Raw genomic sequence first — 19,623 nt, forward strand, 5'->3', positions numbered from 1 at the left:
AAAATAAGATCTACTTATAGTTTCTCTTTCGTTTGAGGTACGCCTCGGTTGGGCACCGAACGCATTTGAAGTTTTGAAGAGTTTTGCTCGGATCGTTCCGATTCGGATTTCTTTTTTATTACTTCTTTTTCGCGATTTTATTTTACCCTGCAAACCCTGCCACCATTGCCCATCATTCGTCCATTCCTTGCCGATATCCGAGCTCCCAGCAAACGGGGAAAGCAACGAACGGGAAAAGCAACCAGCAACTGTGGCGCTAAAGCGGAGTTCTTAGTAAAGGGTAGTGTAGCAAACGAATGGGAGAGTTCTAGGAAGGAAAAACGAAAAGTTTAAGCTGAAATTTGGAATTGTGCACCATTTATGGTCACTTTCTCCACTCCTGTGACGACATGAAGTTTGTGGGAAGCGATGGCTCTAGGGGGAGGGGAGCGATGGCGTAGACTGCAGGATTTTTGCTCGCATTTTTTAAAGAAGGGATTCAACTAGGTGCAGTGCAAAGAAGGCTAATTACTATTCCGGGACACACACAGGGTCAGAATGCTGGCCGGCGGGGCCATCGGGTTTGCGACGTAAAGGCTGTTATTCCGCGCGGTCTGCATGCTGTGCGTCAAGGATTCCTGCTGTGTCCCTTCTGCTGCTGCTGCTGCTGCTGCTGCTACATCAGCTCGGTCGAGCTTAAACCAAGAAATAGTGCTGCAAAGACAGACGCAAATGAGAGAGAGAGAGGGAATGTTAGTGAACGTGAAGCGCCGCGGCCATCGCCACTGAATTCCAATCGAAAAAAGCCGTCGCCGACTTCTTGGTGGATCATATTTTTGCTTCCTGGCCGCTTGGCTTTTCCTCCTTTTCTCCTCTTTCTTATTCTTCTCATTTTCTTCTCGTTTTTTTCTCTCTTTTCTCACCGGAAGCAATTAAAAGTTTAACTTTTTCAATTAAAAACTTGCCGACGTAAGGCGAAATCATTGCGGCGCGTTCGGTGTGTGGCCCCGGCCCGGCACCAGGCACATCGGCGACGTGTGGTGTCCCGTGTGTGCCGGGTTGCCGGTGGTTTATTACCTTGGGATCGGACTGCTTCCAGCACTTGTGCAGCCAGAAGGCCTTCTCGCAGAGCGTTTCCCCCTCCGGGTAGAGACAGCGTTTGCCCATGTGCAGGGCGATGTCGTGCATCGAGTCCGGCAGCGAATCGTGCAGCTTCTCCAGATGCACGTCCCCATTATCGTCCACCACCTTGGCCTCGTGGAACAGACAGTTCATGTAGCACTTCAGCTTCTCGTCCTCGTGGATCTCCTCGTCGCTGAACTTTTTGATTGCCTCTGCAACGCCACAGAAACGCGACAGATAGCGGACATTAAAATGTGTGTTCGTGTTTGTGTGTGAGTGTGAGTGAGTGAGTCAGTGCGCTCGTCAGAAAAGTGAGGTTAAGGATCGTGAGGGCGCGATTGTCAGGAAATATGAATTTCGGCTGCTTTGCGCGCGACGCATTTCCGGGTCGGGATCAAATCGCGTCATAAAATTGCGGCCAGAAACTTTTTCTCTCACCATCGGTGACACCCGTCTTGGCGACGCACGTATCGTGCAGTGGCCGGAGCGCTACGAGCAGCTCCGGCGGTGGATACTCAGCATCGCGTCTGGGCGCTTGACCCATCACCATGGCGACGCACCCGATGGCAGCTCCTAGCAGTACCAGTAAACCACGGCACATTGTGTTGTGGTTTGGATCGTAACGTCACACAATTCCGAGGATTTATAGTACAAGACTCTTCTCGGCACTTTCCCGACGAATTAAAGAACGAATTGCGTGTGCGATTCGAACACTCGACTGAACCTGTCCCGAGCTTAAAGCGAGCTATTCCCTTTTATTTGATTTCAAATTGAAGTGGACCTCCCTCTCCACAATTGGAGAGTGACCAAAGAGACTGTTTCATCTTTAAAGTGGCATGTAATGCTGGGTGGGTGAGTGCGTGCGTCCGTGGCAGTCATTAGCTAATTGACCCCGTCGTAGCTGTTAATGGACTGGTGCGATCGATAATTAAAAGGTCGCCTTCGATCCGTCGACTAATCAATGTCCGCACCGCACCGCTTCGTGAACGAAAACAAAACGCTTCACTCTTCTGCTCCAAACTCTGGTCTCTGGCTCTCGTGGCCACAACCACAGCACGGGTGCAAAATGGTGGAAAACACAATTCATTCGAGACGCGCGAGATGAAGAGAATGGTAACGGGAGCTACACCGGGCTATCACTCAATCAATGGTGTTGACAAATCAATCATGAGCAACATGTTCTCCATTACTTCCGGTGACGATCGAACGGGAAACTTTACCGTCCGTCCGTCGGTCGGTTCCGATAGCAGCAGCAGCAGCAGCTCGTGGGCACGTATGCCGCGGAGTGGAAGGGAAATTGTTTGAACATCGCTAAACATCACCTCCCGGGGAAAAACAAACTTAATGGTTCATTTAGCAGCACTACTCGGAGAACAAAACTTTTCTCCCCTCCCTCGATCCCGGGAGGGAGGCCTTTTCTTGGCCGGGAATCTGGCTGCGTCACCGTGCTGTGGGCGAGAGCGAGAGGCCGGAAGCTAACGATGACACAGTGGAAAAACTAGTGAACCGTTTTCCCGACCCCCGACGATCCAGCTTCGGCCTAGCTGATGGAGCAAATCGAATGATGGCTCGATGCTGCCTGTGTAGTGGTGGTGGTGGTCGTGGTGGTGGCAATCCGTCCGTCCGGTTCAGTTTCCGCAGAGCAAATCTATCTTCCGTCCGTCCGTCCGTCCGTCCGTCGGTCGGTCCATCGGACGGAATCAGGCTGCTGTTGGCCAGCTGGTAGAGCGGGGCTGATGTTGGTGGTGGCGGCGTAATTAAGTCTCATGGCTGGAAATAATTATGCGCCTGTGTTTCCGAGAGGTAAACAATTAACTCACGAAACGTGCCATTAATTCTCCTCCGGCTAAGAACTTCGCGTTCTGCGCTTTGTCAGTGGCGGTGGTGTTGGTGGTGTTGGCAATGGAAAACAGGGAGGGAACAAGTTTACGGGGAAAGCATTGAGCAGGCCGCCCGGTCCGACCCGACAAACGCGACATCCGACGATTACCTACGAGGTGGATGATGAATGATTTCCGTGCTTGAAGGTGATATTCGTGATATATGAGCCGCGAGCGCGCGTAGAGGGATCGAGGGAGATGTGCGTGTCTTAAATCAAAAACTCGATTTCCCCCCTCGATTTTGTCTGTTTGGGAGATGCTGCCCTGGTTGTGGGCGCAAATTACCGGGATATCCTGTGCTGGAAGCAAAGCAAACAGTGTGCTGGTTAGTGGCTCAAGTGTTTGTTGGTATCCGCCGTCGTCGAGTGGTTCAATTGTTTGACCGAGGGTAAGTGGGAGGCTTTTGCGGCATTATTTAACCGTCCGTAGGTCCGATTGTTTGTGATGATTGTGCCGGTTGTTTGCTCTTTACGGTGAAAGTGTTCGCTAATGGCATTTTTCAATGTTGCTATCACTTGAGCATAAAACGTGAACTAGCAATTAACGATGCCACGAGTAGGTTCTAGTGTATTTTTCGCATTAGTTTTCCCCGTTAGATACACATTTTTCCCCTCAATCTCTTGCCCGCGATCATGTGCAAATATTTTGGTGCACATAGCTAAACAGCTGTGCAAATGATTCCTCCATGTTTAAGCTTTTACTTGGATTGCCATGTCACTTAGGTCACGGTTTTTTTATTATCATTTAAGGATGGATGTGGAAGATTTGGACGAAACAGGATGCACATTTTAAAGATATTTTTTGAGCGTATTCATCGGCCTTCACTTTTGTTCATGAATTTTATATCTAACTACAACTTTTAAAGAATATTACGACACAGTTTGATGAAAATATATTATCAGTTCTTCGGCAGCCCATTGTAACTTCGCGGTGCTTCATGTCTATCGCTTGTGTTACGAAAAGCGATATGCTGTTGTGAGATGCTTAGTTTTTCAGGATCTGATAGATACTAACATCTATTAACATCTTTGTAGAGGTTTAATACTATTTTGGAAGCGGAAATTTTGGAAAAATGGAGAATAATTATGAAGCATCGAATCGATCCACGTTCTACGAGTCTCATAGTGGCGTTAATGCAATAGATGGTCAAAATTTATCACAATTGTTAATACTAACGTTGCCAGTTGACAGTTCAGATCGTTTGCCAAAAGATAAAACCATCATATTTATTGGTGATCCTAACAGAATGTAATCAAGCATAGAGTTCCTCCAGTCGATCCTTTTAACCAATATTTCGGCAATCATGGCGCCATTTTCTTGCCGCATATTGCTTTTGAGTGCAGCTACAGTCATCAGCTATTAGTAAAGTATACCGACAGTTGGGCGGCATCATCATTCTTTCATGTCAGCAACGGCCTCCTTGGACGTAAATAGCCAACGGGAAAATATTAAAGCCTCAGAAGATAATACTCACGACTATTAACTAAGGTTGTATCCCAAAAACAAGCTTACAAAAAGAATGCTGCGAGTACAGTTTACCGAAGGCATTTTAAAATTGTGTAGCGAACAAGCACATGTCGTCCACTACGCATCATGTCCAACAGGAATCGGAACTGAACCTTGTGTACAAACACGAGAAATCAAACCTAACGCCTGAACGCACGGAATCTGTGCCTCATTGCATCGATATTAACTCATCATAACACCATCACAACTTTTCCGATCATAATGCCCGGCGAGTTTGTGGAAAACTTTCCGGAGGGGCAAAAGTTGGCAAACATTATTCGGTCACGGTCGGACGGACTTCATTAGAAACGGAAAGTGAGTCGAGCACACTCCATTTCTCGGCTTCCATTTTCCCTATTCGTTGGAAAATCGAAAATTGATAGTGCGATACATTGGCCGCGGTACGCGCCAACTGGACGCTGTCAGCAGCCGTGGGTGGCCACTGTTCAGAGTCAGAGCATCAAAAGTCTCCAAACCATCAAATAGGCTTACAGCGAAAGTTTGTCGCCTTTACAGATCACCGGGGGTCACGACCCCGGACCAATGGACGAATGGTGACGGCTTTCGAGATCTTTTACTTAGTGGCCGGCGAGAAGGGAAAAGGGACCCCGCCAGAATTTGCCAGATCGATGACAGCGACCATCGAGGGGTTGGGCCGAACGGTGGTCAGGAAGAATGATAAGAAACAATTTTTCAAGTTGTTCACAAATCCTCAAAATCGGATCGCTCGAAGAAAGTCATCCGTTCACACCGTTCACGACCGCGGTACCATTCAAGTCAAAGTTCGAACTCCATTCGAGGCCACACAACCGTCTTGTTGGTCGTCGTCGTCGTCGTCGTGGACAGCGAGCGAACTGTGACAACCGCTCTTGGGAGTAATCCCTTTTTTTTGGAACAGTCGAAGGGGACTATAAATCACCGAAACCACTCGCACCCCAAAAATACCTGGTCCAGACCACTTTGCCTGCCTCTGAACACCAATGCTCTCTCTCTTTGCTGCTGAGCTCGTTGTTTTGTCTCTGTTTCGACTGTTTTGTGGGGTGGTGAAGCGACCCCATTCGATCGGGGACTTACGAAACTTATGACACCGCATCGTAAGCCTCACCACCACCAGCACCTGCGCCCGGGGGCTCGTACGAGTGACATGTATGGATGCTGAGTTGAAGCCGAAGCACAGCAGCCGGTACCGGAGCCCTCTGCCGACCGGTGTGGCCTCGATTTAGCCAGGATATATTCAATAAAGTCAAACTCACCGAGGATTTACGGTTTTCTTGCGTCCGTTTATTCCGGTTGTCAACCAACCGGCGTTGCGTCTAAGACGTCTCCTTACGGTGCTGCTTGCAGGTGTTGAACCAGCTAGGACCAGCCGTGGCTTTGGTGTGTGTGTGGTGTGACGTAGTGCGTAGTGAGGGAAAAGGAATCGTTGCAAAGAAACAGCTCGTCACGCTCCGTTTGTTGTGCTCTGCACTCAGTGGTTGAGGACTACCAAGGAAGGACGAAAGGAATGAATGAGGAAGAGTAGAAGGATGATGATACCTATTCTGGCACACACAAGCAGCAGCAGCACCAGCAGCATCGTAGTGCTATGAATGATGCGCCCTTTTAGCAGCAAATGGACAAGAACTGACCGTCCTGTCATGGCGTTTTGTTAAACACACTATAATGCCACTACTACCACCACGAGCGGGACCAAGAAACGAACGAACGGCGTCGATGGAAGGATGGACGACGGCCGAGATGAAGAAAAATTTTCCTCATAAATTTAATTTTCCGCCCCGGATTCCCGGTAGACCGACGCGACGCGACGCAACGCATGTCGTCCCATGGCCGCTCTTTTTTTTTGCCAGACACTTGACAGGACATTAGAGAGGGGAAGGGGCTCGGGATGAAGGTATTAAGGATCGGCACTTTTCTTACGATTTTTCCCAACCGCCTCTCCTCCCGAGGAAAGTGTTTTCCTTCCTTTGCTTCGTCCTCGGGTTGCGTTCCCGTATTTTTTATTTTTCTTTCTGAGAAAGGATACCGTAAGATGGAGTCAAAAGCGAATAGAAGAAGCGAAGCGAAGGACAGAGAGAGCCAGGAGAGCAGAGAGAGCCAGAAAGAGAAAGAGAACTAGGGCGAAAAAAGGTTTAATGCTTGTCGTGGCTATTCTGTAAAATAGTTGCCCACCATCAAAGAGCTCATTTTTTCTTTGCCGCTTTCGACTATCAACAGACCATCACTCATCGCATCTTCTGGCCGCGTACTGTTTTGAGGTTTTTGCTCAAACTGCTTCTATGCTCCCCACCAGGGAAGGAACGGACTGGGAAGAATGAGTGAAGAAAGGACATAATGTCCCCAGGACATCGGAGTTACGAGCTCACACACAGTGGTTTTATCTGGTTAATTTTGTTCAAAAAATTATCCCTTACTTTCGCGTCAGGAACGAAGAGCAGGCCACGGGAACCGCTTGATACTGCGCTCCGGTTGATGCGCAACAAAAGCTCCCACTCCTCGTCTTCTGGAATGACTCCATGCTTCCTCTTGCCAACCCCCTCAATGCATACCATTCGCTCAGAGCGTCCATCTCGGTTTAGCTTCCTTGGGCCAACGTCTTGAGATAGGCGAGGTAATGACCGATGGATGGGCAAAGGAGAAGGAGAAGAGCAGGGCATGACCGAAGACGACCACGGCGAGCGATGACACCGTGCAGTCCGTGTAATGTTCGTGCGCTGAGGTGAAAAGATTACAGGGCTCACGCTTCTATGCTGCGGGACTGGCGGCCGATTCCATCCACCGACTCCAGGGCTAGCAGCACTGTCATCGAATACAGGAAAAGAAGAAACTCGGGACGACGACGACGACGACGAGGGTGACGAAGGGCGCGGCTGCCTTTCAGCGGACGCTTATGATTTATTGAAGCCATTCTTTTCGTCCTTGGCACCGGACGACGACGGGTCCGTCGACATTTTGTGGTTTGTGGGGTGTTTTCCTCGTCGTCGTCGTCGTCGTCGTCGCGCATCTTGGTCTTGGCCATCGCCAGGATGGAGGGATGGTTTTAGCTGTGGTCATCTGAAACCCCTTATCATCAGGGGTCTGCCGCACCCGTGTGACGTGTGATGTGACGTGGTAGTGGTGGTGGAAGGAGCGTCGGTGACTCACGAGCCGCATTCATCGCAGGATAATTTATTCTTATCATTCACTCTTTCCGCCATTTTTCAAGACCAAAGGCGCTCTTGCGATGATGCTCCACGATGGAGTCCGTTGTGTGTCGCTTAAAGTGTGACCCTCACACACTCACACACACACACACTGTCAGGACCCTTCGCTACGCACGAGAAGGTGGAGGATACGATTTGAATAAAACGGGTGTTTGGCGATGGTGATGGCGGAGGTGACAAAGGTGATGGTGGTGGATCCACCTTCGGTTTATTGCGTAGCGCTGCTGCTGCAATGACACGATAAACGAAGGGACACCATAGCACAGACATTAGTTACCCGAACCGAGCGTAGGACATACCTTTCGGGCTGCCATGATAATGCATGTCATTTGCAGAAGAGAACTTAACGGACTGGGGGGGGGGGGAGGCTTTTTATGCTCCCGAGTATCCGGTTTCTTTTTTCAAGGGGGTTGCAAATACTTCCTGCCTGCCGTCGCATGATGAATGTGCACTTTTAAGACACGATTTGTCAGCATTACAGTCGAATTGTGTTGCGTTTCTTAACTTACTGTTAGAGAGCTCTCCTTAAACCCGCATCCAATGGTCGGCCATTTCAAGACGAACCGGTAAAAGCGATCAAATGTTTATCGCGTGATCAAGTGTTATCGTTGAGTGATTGATTTGATTGATTGATTTCGTGGAAAACGGTACCATGCAAACCTCCAAGCATGGTAGCGTCAGCATGATAAAATATGACTGTTTACAGGAATTTATGCTGTTTTTTATGCTTTCCAGTTAGTGAGCTTCAGCCCTGTGGTCTGCAAACCGCATAAGCTTTCCAGGAATCAATATTTAAAATCAAATATATTCCTGCCACAAAATCGTTCCAGGAAGAAAGAATTTAATCCCACGTGGAAATGTACGTGGAAATTTGGTTGGTATTATAGAGCCAATATCGGTTATCGTCAATGTCAATATTGATTTGAGGTCAATAACTGAACAACCGTGGAACAGAACACGATCATTATAATTGAAAAGTGCGTGCGTGTTGATCAATAAATGGATAAATCTCAGAAACATGTAACATCCGTCAGCGAACAAACTGTTTCAATAGAACAGTTAATTAAAATGGATGATTGTGATTAAGAATGACATATGAAAAGCTGCCGGTTACTTGTAAATAGACAACCGTTAACAGTGCCAACAGTTCTGTGAACACTATCAACTGTACTTATTTAAAGACAATCTAATATACTTGCGGAGCCTTTTCCCCTGCCAAGTACTTAAAACCATGGTAACGACTAATTTTATAAACACATTGCTTGCCTGTCCTGTTTATACTCCTATCTTCGCATTCAATTGCTTTATTTGGAACAGTGTTTAACGTTTTGCATTGCATTCGACTGTGAATAATGTGCTTAATTTTTAACATCTGTTTAACTAATATCTCGTATTATACAGCATTGGAATTAAACAGAGCGAAACAGTTTGAATCATTTACCTTCGCGTCCATGCGTAAAAAATCAACCTTGTTACAACCTGTTCTCTCGTTTCGTTTTACTTTTACATAGCCTTAGGAGAAAACTGTCTGTATTCAATTCTGAAAAGAGACAAATACAACAAACACAATCGTATGATAAATATCACATATTCATTTGTCTTTTTGCAAACAAAATTGACCTTCTCTAATGGATCCTTCTCAGATCTTGAAAATGATAATTTTGAAAGAATAAAGAATGTTTCGTAATTAGAAAAAACTAAACAAACCAAAAAGGACCAATTTAAATGATTGCTATGTTGATTTACCTGACATAGTCAACTCCAGTATTTTCGATAAACTTTTTTTGAAGTTGTCAATGCAAATAAAGATAGCAATTAGAAATGAAAAGAGCATACCGCACAACTACACTTCAACCGACCATAAATATGATACCGCCAATTAAGATACTTGTGTAATAACGGTACAACTTTGAAACTACTGAATCTCTCAAACGAGAAGCGATCTGCCCCCTTCATTCGTGTACTGTCACTCCCCATGACACACACACAGACACACACAGGTTGAAGGTCACAGCATGAGATGCAATCAGCACCGGTAAGCAGCATTCGTGTCCCGGGCATGGGCCAGAAAAGTAAACAGACAACTCGAACTGGTCCCTGCCAACAACCTGAACACTTCCGACAAACATGGCGAAACTTTCGAACGAAACCGAGGGAAAAACGAACACAAACTCACAAACCGAAACAAACCGTGGATCTCATGGCCACCTCGGCGCCATCATGGCGGTTTTGGAGAGCAAGAAGAATCAACAAAAGTCACTTCAGCAAATTCACCTTCAGGTGGACCTGGTTAAACGGAAAATATGTTTTCCCTCCACTCAGCCCAGTCCAGTCCAGTCCTTCTTGCGCAAGCAGTAACTTCCAGGACGACGACGACGACGACGACGGTGACGGTGACGTCGCGCCGGCTTCTTCGGAGCAGAGGCCATCCCACTTCCACTTCTCATCGTCGTCGCATCTTCGCACGGACGGGCGGTGGTGGCCGGTGCTTTTGCAAAATTGCTCCGAATTCCCGATCCCGAAATCCTTACCACTGCATCCTGCTGTCGCATCCGGTTTGCGATCTCAAACAGCCCCATCCCCCGCCTCGGACTAATAGTTGGGTCGTTTACTTCCGTCGAAATGTGCCACTCGATGGGGCGAGTCGAGTGGCAGTGAACCCCGCACACCGCACTACCGCTCTCCCCCTGGAAAAGCATCAGCAGCAAAAGATCATTTGTTCCTCCGTCCGCTGGGCCGCGGTCGAAGAAGGACGAAGGGACCGGAAAAGGGGGGATGGTGGTCGGTACCGTAGGTCTCGTCATCATCAACCCTCTACCACCGTCAGTGGGGAGGGCCCAAAGGTCTTTTCCACCATTCCACGACGCCCCGGGTAGCCGGGAAGAGGTATAAAAAACACTCAACCAGTGGTTCCAGTTTATGAAAAGTCATAAATTTCACTGCTCGCCGTAGAAACACACACACACACGCATGCAGCTGCATGGCCCGTTTTTGTGGAACGGTTCGCGGTTCGCTCGCTAGCCCCGAGGACGGTAAAGTTTCATCCATCTGCCACTCGATCCTCGTCCAGCTGCTTGATGCTGCTGATGCTGCTGCCTCTGCTGGCATGCTTTAGGACTAGAGAAGGCCTTTTCCCTTTACCTTGTGGGTTTTCAATCTCTCTGATATGCTTTCTTTGCCCCACACCACTACCACTGCTCGGCAGGCAGCAGCAGCAGCAATAGCAGCAGCGCAGAAAGACGGACGAGACCGGTATGTCCTTCTTTTACCCCACACATACACTAGCTCCTCTCCAGCATCCCCATGGCTGCTGGTGCTGCTGCTGCTGCTACAGGAAGAACGTAATTTTAAACTCAATTTGAAACACATTTCCGGAGCATGTTTGGTGAAATAGCACAAAACCGCACACATACCCGGGGTATGTGCACACAATCACACATCCTGGCACATATGCACACACACACACACTCGCTACCCTCACCACCACCGCCAGCAGCGTCGTCGTCGTCACCAGAAACAATAAACAATTGTGCTAGAGTGGAAAATTAGGGTGATAGATGGGGATGCCTGGGCAGTGGGGGAATCGAGGGCGAAAGGACGCTCAACACTAATGGAGGCCGGTACACACACACGGAAGATACAGAAGTACTACTCCCTTTGCGGTGACGGCGAGAGTGCGAGAGTCGCATACGAGTCGAGACGAGCCTCTTTTATTCCAACTACGGATGCTGCGGTTACACTCAACATAACCGGCATCCATACCGGCCCAGAGCAGACACACCGCCTAGAGCGGCACAGTTGAATTGATTCATCGTCTCGGCGATCATCGTCTTAAAATGGCCGTCATACATACAGGTATTTGAACTGTTTATTGGCATATCGAGAGGAGGAAAGTTACTTAACTTCTGCCAAACGTTCCAAACACTTCGAAGCGAAAAACAAAACACTTTGATCAGTTTAGCGGCATCGTTGCACTCACTGTGCTGTGGACTCCGTTCATTCTTTTGGTTCATTCTTTCATTCCCTCTGTTTCGAAGCTGCTGTAAAAGGATTCCTGGACCCCGCGCACAAGGGAGGGAGGTGGGAAAAAATGGTTTTATTATAAAATTCCTTTTTGCCACCGCGGTGAAGGAATTCTTTTGTCATTCTTTCGCCAACTGATCTCGGTAACCACGGCAACGGCGACGACGACATCGAAGCGTCCGCACAAGGTCTTGCCGTGTGCTTTTCATTGTTGCAACGGTCCGAACCGGGGGAGAGCGTGCAGGGGGTGGTAAGAAAAACGTTTTTCTTTCCGTTTGCTCCTTTAGTTGGCCTCTGTGTCGTTCCAGCTGCACTCACCAACCCCCGTCCGGTGGCGGGACTCCGTTTTGTGCTGTTTCGGTGAATCCGTTCCACTCACTAGGAACGTCGCGCATCGAAGTGTGCGACGCACGCCGACGAATACGCAGAACGATTTGAGCGAATGTTCCACTTCCGCGCCAGTCCAATGGAGCTGGTTAATTGATTTTGAGCGCCATTTTCCATCACACTGCAGCATCCGCTGCAGCTCTTCGGTAGGTGGCGGTGTGAATGGAACTGATGGGAAACCCTTTTTTGTTCGCTTCAACATAAATGAGTCATTTGTGTTGGTGGTGGCTGTGGTCGAGGGTAGGTATTAATCGGAATGTGGCTTAATCGGAAGCATAATGACATTACATTTTGACACCCCACAAATCCGGTGGTGCACGCCTTGGTTTTGAGGTCTGGAATTTGGTCCCGCCAGCGCATGGCAATATGCTACAACTAAGCAAATGGCCACTAGCATGCCTATTGTGCTGTATCCGTTTGGCATTGATTTAGAGGTTGTGAGATGTGTGGAATGGAAAATGCGTTTCAAAATCCAACATCCAAGTGATTTATTCGAGCCTGATTCGAGAATTATCGTGGATCGGGAATGCGATCCACTGTGTGTTTGTGACGCGTCCTAGAGGGGAGGGGGGGGAGGGGGAGGGCAAAGCTATATTTTTCGATCAATGACATCGCTTTCGGAATGTCATTATATTTGATATTTCTGCATTGCAATGAAGAAAAAATGGAATTTGAGCACAGATTTTATAGCCCAATATTCTGTTCGTTTTGCTGAATTAGTTGATAATTCATATTACTAATTCCTCGAAATAATTCGGAGGTTATGCATTGATTTAAAAAAATCGATACCAAAAACATGTGTGTAATCGTAATCTCGTGATCAAAGCAGACACATAGAATTACACTTTCAAGTTTTGCAGTCGACCGAACCATGATGTTTCTCGATAACAATTCTCAAAATAAATCAGGTTTTCATCACCAGAAATAATTAATGTAAAATTATCCTTTGAATGATGTTTTAAAACAACATTTCGTGCAGGTCGTTGTTCGGTTTTCGGTCACAAATTGTTTGTTATGCAGCATGTTAAAAAAATGGCTTGATGTTGGCTCATTGTTTTCCAGATCTCACAACAAACAAATAAAAATCAAATGAAGCCTCTTTCGCTGCAAATGTATCGTATAAACCTGGTCATCTGTTATTTTTGAGTTAAACTTAATTTACCATTATTTTTGTTTACCATTAGTTTTGGTGCCAACATAAAAAACTATTCTAGTGCCTAGTGCGAACTGAATAGATGCTTTCATAAAAAAGAATATTGAAATAAACACCATTTCTGTGGCAGTAGCTGTATGATTCCAATTAGAATTTACTAATTCATTCCTCAAAAGCATACCATAAAAATTCTGTTAAATTGGCTTGATTACCGCTAAAGAGAATGAACGCTTGAAATTCAAAACAGGAAGGATTGGAAGCCGTTCAAAGTGGACTTGGATAAATTATCAAAAAAGACCTCAAGTGCCTCATACCATAGTGACCAGTTACTTCAAAACCCGAATCGGTGCGTCCAGACGGATCGCATTTGCACCGCTCGCTCAAGCACAACAGCCAGAGAGCTTTTTCTATCGCTTCGAGAAACGAACCCAGAAATGCTGGGTTTTCAAAATTTTTATGGGGATGACATCTCAGCGAAGCATAAAAAAATTGCGAAACGTAAACAAAGTGCAGATTCTTGCAGTTTTCGGGTTGTCAAAAGAGCTGTGAGCTTGAGCTAGCGTTGCAAAAGCGATCCATCTGGACGCACCGAATCGTTGGAAATATCTTTACTTATATGGTAACGAGGGGAAGGTAAGTTTTTTTCTCTTTTGGTCGAAAACGATACCTCAATCATGTCGCAATATCGAGATTTGAACCGGTCATTACAAGGTCAGTGTCAAAATGGTGAAATCAGATTATTTTTGTGTCCTACGATTTTATCAATACCAACAGAATGGTCATATCAAAATAAAAAAAAGAAAAAGCAATACGGTATAAATAATGGCATACGGTAAGGACAAAAGGCATTATTAGTTAAGAAAATCGTATTAAGCTCAAATCAAATGTTTCATTAGCAAACGTTGAACATACTTAATATCGAACTGATAAACATGATTGAGCAAGCAAAACGACAATTCCTCGCTAGGAAAGGCCAAACATGACTTCAAACATGACAAAATGTGATAGCTTGAGATTGCAAGCTACTTAAAAGTAATTGCGGTAAGCCATCCTCTCAAAATAAATGACCAAAGTTCATAATTAATGCGTGCGTAATCCTATAATTCCATTCACCTGACCCAAAATATGTAATCATCTTCGACAAGAGCGAAGACAAAAATAACGAATCACTGGCTGGAAAAGAAATCCCTCCTCGTGTTTCACTGGAACTCGTGCACTTAGCCGGTTGGAATCCACACAACAAAACACGAAATGATTGACGAAACCACAAAGTGATGGAAATAGCTAGGATTCCTCCCATCATGGAAGCCACTGGAGAACAACGTTCTCCGGAACTAGGAAACCTTTTTTTGGGGCGAGAGGAATAATGCCGTTCGGTATTTTTGTTTTTCATTACCCATTTCGTTTTATTGCCCAGCTTTTACAGGCGCGCTCCGTGTGCGTGTGTGTGTGTGCGGCACCGATAGCAAAGGATAGCCGCCAGCCAGTCCCTTCGCCCAGTCTTTCACCAAGTCACGCACCGAATTCGGAACGGAACCGGCTGGAGGAAATGTTTCCCCCGAATTGGATTAGCCTTGGGAGGCGCGCAGCGGATTTTCCGCGGAATGTGGAACGGGCAAAGAGGCAAGCAAGCATGCTCCGCAACACCACACCACCTCCCTTCCCGATCTCTGGTGCTGTTGCCGTTGCCGCTGGAAACGGAAAAGGAAAAGAAAGAAACAAAACATTTTCCAGCGCGCAACAATAAAGCGCGGCCTGTTGCGGCCAATAATAATCAGTGCGTGCTGCGTGCTCGATGATACGCCGCATACCATCACCATTCCATTCCCCCGACCTCCCAAGGACCACGGAACGGAGGGGGGGGGGGGGACAACGGCTAAAAACGACAAAAAAATGGTGGCATTTAAAGCCATCACTGGAAACATTCCTAAGCCTATCGCGGCCAATCCCGACGGCGGCAGCAGCAGCAGCGGAACAGCGAATAAAAATCAGGACTATAAGTGATTCCCGGTAGTGTGCGCGGTCTAAACCATCACCATCATTACCATCATCATCATCATGGTGATCATCGTGAGCATTCAAAGGAGGAACCGAAGATCGCAAGCGTGCTGCTTTTATATTTTATGGTCGATATTTATAAGTGATTATAATCTTAATACTCCCCGGCGCAACCGGAACAAGCATCGAGAGCATCCCCCTCTCGATGGGCAAACAACAACTGGTACACGGCGATCAGTTGGCCGGCCGGACAGACGTTGGCGGTCCCATCTTCGACCCATCTCGCCCGAAAGGGAGGGTCCGGCCAATGCAAAAACCGACTGGGCTACCACCATCCAAGCAATTCAACCTCTCAAGCTCGGAATGGTTGCTGCGGCCGTTGCCACTGACTAGGGACGATGCGATGCGGCTACTCGGATCGCTCGGATTGCCTCGCCATTTTCAAATTTCCTCCATTTCGTTTTATTCACTGACAATACGGTTCTCACTCATCCCTCTCTGCTCTGCCACGACGACGACGATGACGACGGCCATGGATGGGGATGAGCAGGCATCTCCTCTTCTCGTCTGGTCAGCGCCACCAGCCAGCGGCCAGCAACCCAAATCCCCGCTTTTGCCCCAATCGGGTACACTTCGGGTCCAACCGCAAAAGCCGCAAAACTTCCAAACAGCACACCAACAAGATGAGAAAAGGGGAGAGGGGCTGATCTGTTGGAGAGCCTCCTGTCCGTCCCCGAATCCCATTCCCGGGCTTTGGAATGGCCCTGGGAAGGAAATGAAATCCGAAACTGAAAATATAAAATAAAAGAGCCGGACAATTTGGCGAGCGCGCGCGCTCGGAGGGGCGCGGAGGTTTATTAACGATGATTACGCCTCAATTCGGGTCCGTTTATCACCAACAGGCAGGCACCGTGGGGGGGGGGGGGGGGGTGGGGCACGGAGACACGGGGCCAGCCGGAACTCCAGAGCTGGACAAATGAGTGCCCCCTTCGTTGGGCGTTCGCCAATAAACGATCATTCCGGGATGCCGCCGGGTTGCCCATCACGAGGAGCGTTTAGGCGGGCGGGTTGTGTTCCTCTCCTCCTCCTTTTTCACGTATTTTTTGTTTGTTTGTCTCTCCCTCTTACACCTCACCCCGCGGTGCGGATTTAATAGACTAATGTCACGTTTTGGCGAACGGCAGATACATTTCGTTCGCTGTTCGTTCCGTGGAGCATTCGGTGCTCTTCTGCTGCACATCCGGTGTTTTATATGCCCGATCCCCCTCTCCAAAACAGCAGCAGGAGTCCTAAAAGACATCACTCTTCATGAAACGGGGTCCCGGGATCGACGGAATGCCTCTTTTTCTCCCGGATTTTCCGATGATTGTGAGCATTGGAAACATTCTGTTTATTTCTCGGTCATTAATGCGCACCCAAGGTGTGTGTGTGTTTGATTTTTATGGTACTCCACAAAAGCACCCTCTCCCCAGCACCAGGAAGCGCTTTGAAATGTGGAAACTGTGGAAAAACCCATCAACAGTCAACAGTCGAAAGAAGGATCAAGGGACGAACGGACGGACGGACGGATGGGTCGTCACCACCACCATCACCACCGGTGGCAAAAGCCAGTAAGCTAAATGAGGCACCCTAATCGCCTGTTTTACGGCCGCTTTCCTGTGGCCTGGCCCTGGCACTGGCCGGTCCCTAATCGAAATGGACAAAATGGTTCGGGAAAAATCCTAGGAAAATCATCCAGCTTTGCGGTTCTCCTCGATAGCACACCAGAGAGCGAGATTGGAGAGAGAGAAACGGGTGTTTCGGGAGGAAAGGAGCTTAGTAAAAGTTTTCCCGGGGAGTATCGAGTTTCTCCCTTAAAATCGGACAAAGTGGAACCCCTTTTTTTGGGTGAGTCCGTACCGCGACAATGGAGGAGACCGCCCAGGGAGGGTGGTGCTGGTCGGTGGTTTGTCATCGATTTATTTGGCTTTATTAAAGGACTCCTTAACCTCCACCCCTGGTCCCCTAGTTAACGGTTATGTAGATGTCATCTCATTAATCTTACCCTCCTTCTACCACTCCACCCGAGGACACACACACACACCGCAACATCCTTGCTGTCTACTGTTTAATGAAGCGTTTAGAACTCCGCCGTACTCGCTCCGATCGATTGTTTTCGGTTCTCGAGGTTCAACCAATGGCTAGTAATTAACCTAAAATGGTCGCTTTTTTCCACTTTTCTTTTTTTCTTTTTTGTTGTTTTGTTTGTTTTCTTCAAACACCAGCAGTAGCGCCATTTTCATTCTGACCGATCTGATGATAGCTGTTTAAGGTCTTCTACGCAAAAGGCCGCTAATCGTTCGCATCCATTGATGAGTTAATATCGTGCCCCTAAACACACACACACCCATAGCAGTGCCTTGATCTTGATCTTCCTTACACGGTCCCAAGTTAACGACCCGCTCTCCGTCATCGTAACATCATTGGCCTTGCCTTGGTGGTTGGTCGTTTTAATAAATAATAAGATAAGGCTGAACGCGACGCGAATATACATCTCGTTTCAATAAAACCGTTTAAGAAGGACGACGACGATTTCAATTACGATTTATGATAAAGCGTACCCCCGACGAAGGGCCGTCCCCCCTGAAAGGCAATCAAAATAGCGACCATCGCATGTGCCTTTGGCCATCGCCATCCTCGCCATCGCCATCCATCACAAATCGGTCACCGGGGACAAATTATTCCTTCACCACCACCACCCGAATGTTTGGAGCGCCGTGGCCGCGAGACAACGAGTGGAATGTTGCCGGTGCTGCTTATCGTCGTACCACAAACGCCGATTGATCGCCAAGCTCTGATGTGGTGTGGTGTGGTGTGTTGTGGTTTGGAATGTGCTACTCCCTCCCTCGGGAGGGCCACCTTTTTCACCCACCAAGGCCAGGCCATTGGGTTGGGTTGAGGTTGGTTTATGGTTTACTTCGTCACACCAGACCCGACGACCAGCAGCGTACCAGCAACAGCACGCACATGGAACAGAAAGAAACAACCACCACCCGCCGGGAATGGGAGGAGGAAAACGTGGGAACCATTAGCAACGCTTCCCCACCCCCCAACTCGCAACAGGTACCGTCGCGTCGCCGGTCAGGTGGAGGAAGTTTCCTTTTTTCTCACTGCCTGGTGGTGTTGGCAATAAAGTATGTTTTCTATGAAATTTAATAAAAAGATGTTGGAATCGGCACCGTTCGCGTGCAGCTGGCCCACAAACCGACGACGCGTGATGATGGGTTTGAGTGATGGTGTGCTGGCAGCAGCGTGTGTGTGTGTGTGCGAGCGCACGTTATTGTTTCTCCAGAGGCGCCAGAACCAATCTCGGTTCTGGGAATGATTTCACCCGTTCTTGACACCTATGATCGACGGCTCAGCCGTTCCTTCGTTTGGCCGCGGTTGGGGAGAATGGTGGGCGGCCAATTCCTTGTCAATTTCTACGTCAATACGCCTGCCGTGCGCCAGTGCGCTGCGCTTCAATCGTGGGGATGCGATTTTTGAAAAGCCTTTTTCCTTGGAATTCCATATCTGAACCAAAGCCCGCGACGCGCGTGGACTGACGGACGGTCGGACGGACTTTTGGGATAATAAAATGAAAGCGACGCGTTCGCCGCTGTAGGACACGTGCGCGCCACTATGCCAATGTCACAACGATGTGACTGAATGTGTCTTTATGGTCGGTTTTTTATCCGACAGCGACTCCCGTTGCCGATGGAAAAGCGAAAGCCGTTTTTCTCGGTAATCGAGGAAACTTCAATGGTACACGATCGGTTGGGCGACTTTCCTGTATCTGTCGACTGTTTTGTTGTATTGCCAGGAAGTTTGCAATGTCGTCTGTGACTTGGAAATAATATTCTGGCTTGGTGCGTTTGATAGAAAAGCAGACAAAGCGTTGTTGTCGATGCTGTTTTGTGCTGATGTGCGAATGTGGTGCTTCTAGTTAAGAGGATGATTTTTGCGGGAGTTATTTGTAGGAATAGAGTCACTCGAGCGATTGTCCAACTTTTCAAACAAACAAACCGAATGAAAAAGGAACTACAATTCAGCTACGAAGTGTATGCATTCATTCGTAATGTTTTACGGTAGATGATCTCTATTCATGGGTGAGTGTGAGAAGACTACATTATATTTTTATATTTATTTTTTTTTCATTGGAATGCTACAATTATAAAAAATGAAAAAGAAAACAGGCAAATCAGTTTCTTCGAAAAGCAGCTTCCGTTATTCTTAGTGTAGATTTGATCTTTAACAAACTTTATGTAAAGTATGTGGAAGCAGTGTCTATGGCACACAAAATTCTAGAGAAAGATTTGTCTGAATTACTCTAGAAAAAAGTGGGTTGAGTATCGTT

The 19,623-nt window shown here is 47.6% G+C and overlaps 1 protein-coding gene across 1 annotated transcript; it reads right to left on the bottom strand.

Annotated features, from left to right (window-relative positions):
• Window positions 1-81: 81 nt before the first annotated feature.
• Window positions 82-1,819, bottom strand: LOC125949442 (general odorant-binding protein 83a). Its single transcript, XM_049676449.1, has 3 exons — window positions 1,540-1,819; window positions 1,057-1,313; window positions 82-693 (listed from the first exon to the last, which is right to left on the bottom strand). The coding sequence occupies exons 1-3, from the start codon at window positions 1,700-1,702 to the stop codon at window positions 676-678; spliced, it is 438 nt and encodes a 145-aa protein (XP_049532406.1). The 5' UTR covers window positions 1,703-1,819; the 3' UTR covers window positions 82-675.
• Between the last annotated feature and the right edge of the window lie 17,804 nt (window positions 1,820-19,623).

The sequence above is a fragment of the Anopheles darlingi genome, chromosome 2, assembly GCF_943734745.1.
Source record: "Anopheles darlingi chromosome 2, idAnoDarlMG_H_01, whole genome shotgun sequence".
Classification (NCBI taxonomy): Eukaryota; Metazoa; Arthropoda; class Insecta; order Diptera; family Culicidae; genus Anopheles; species Anopheles darlingi.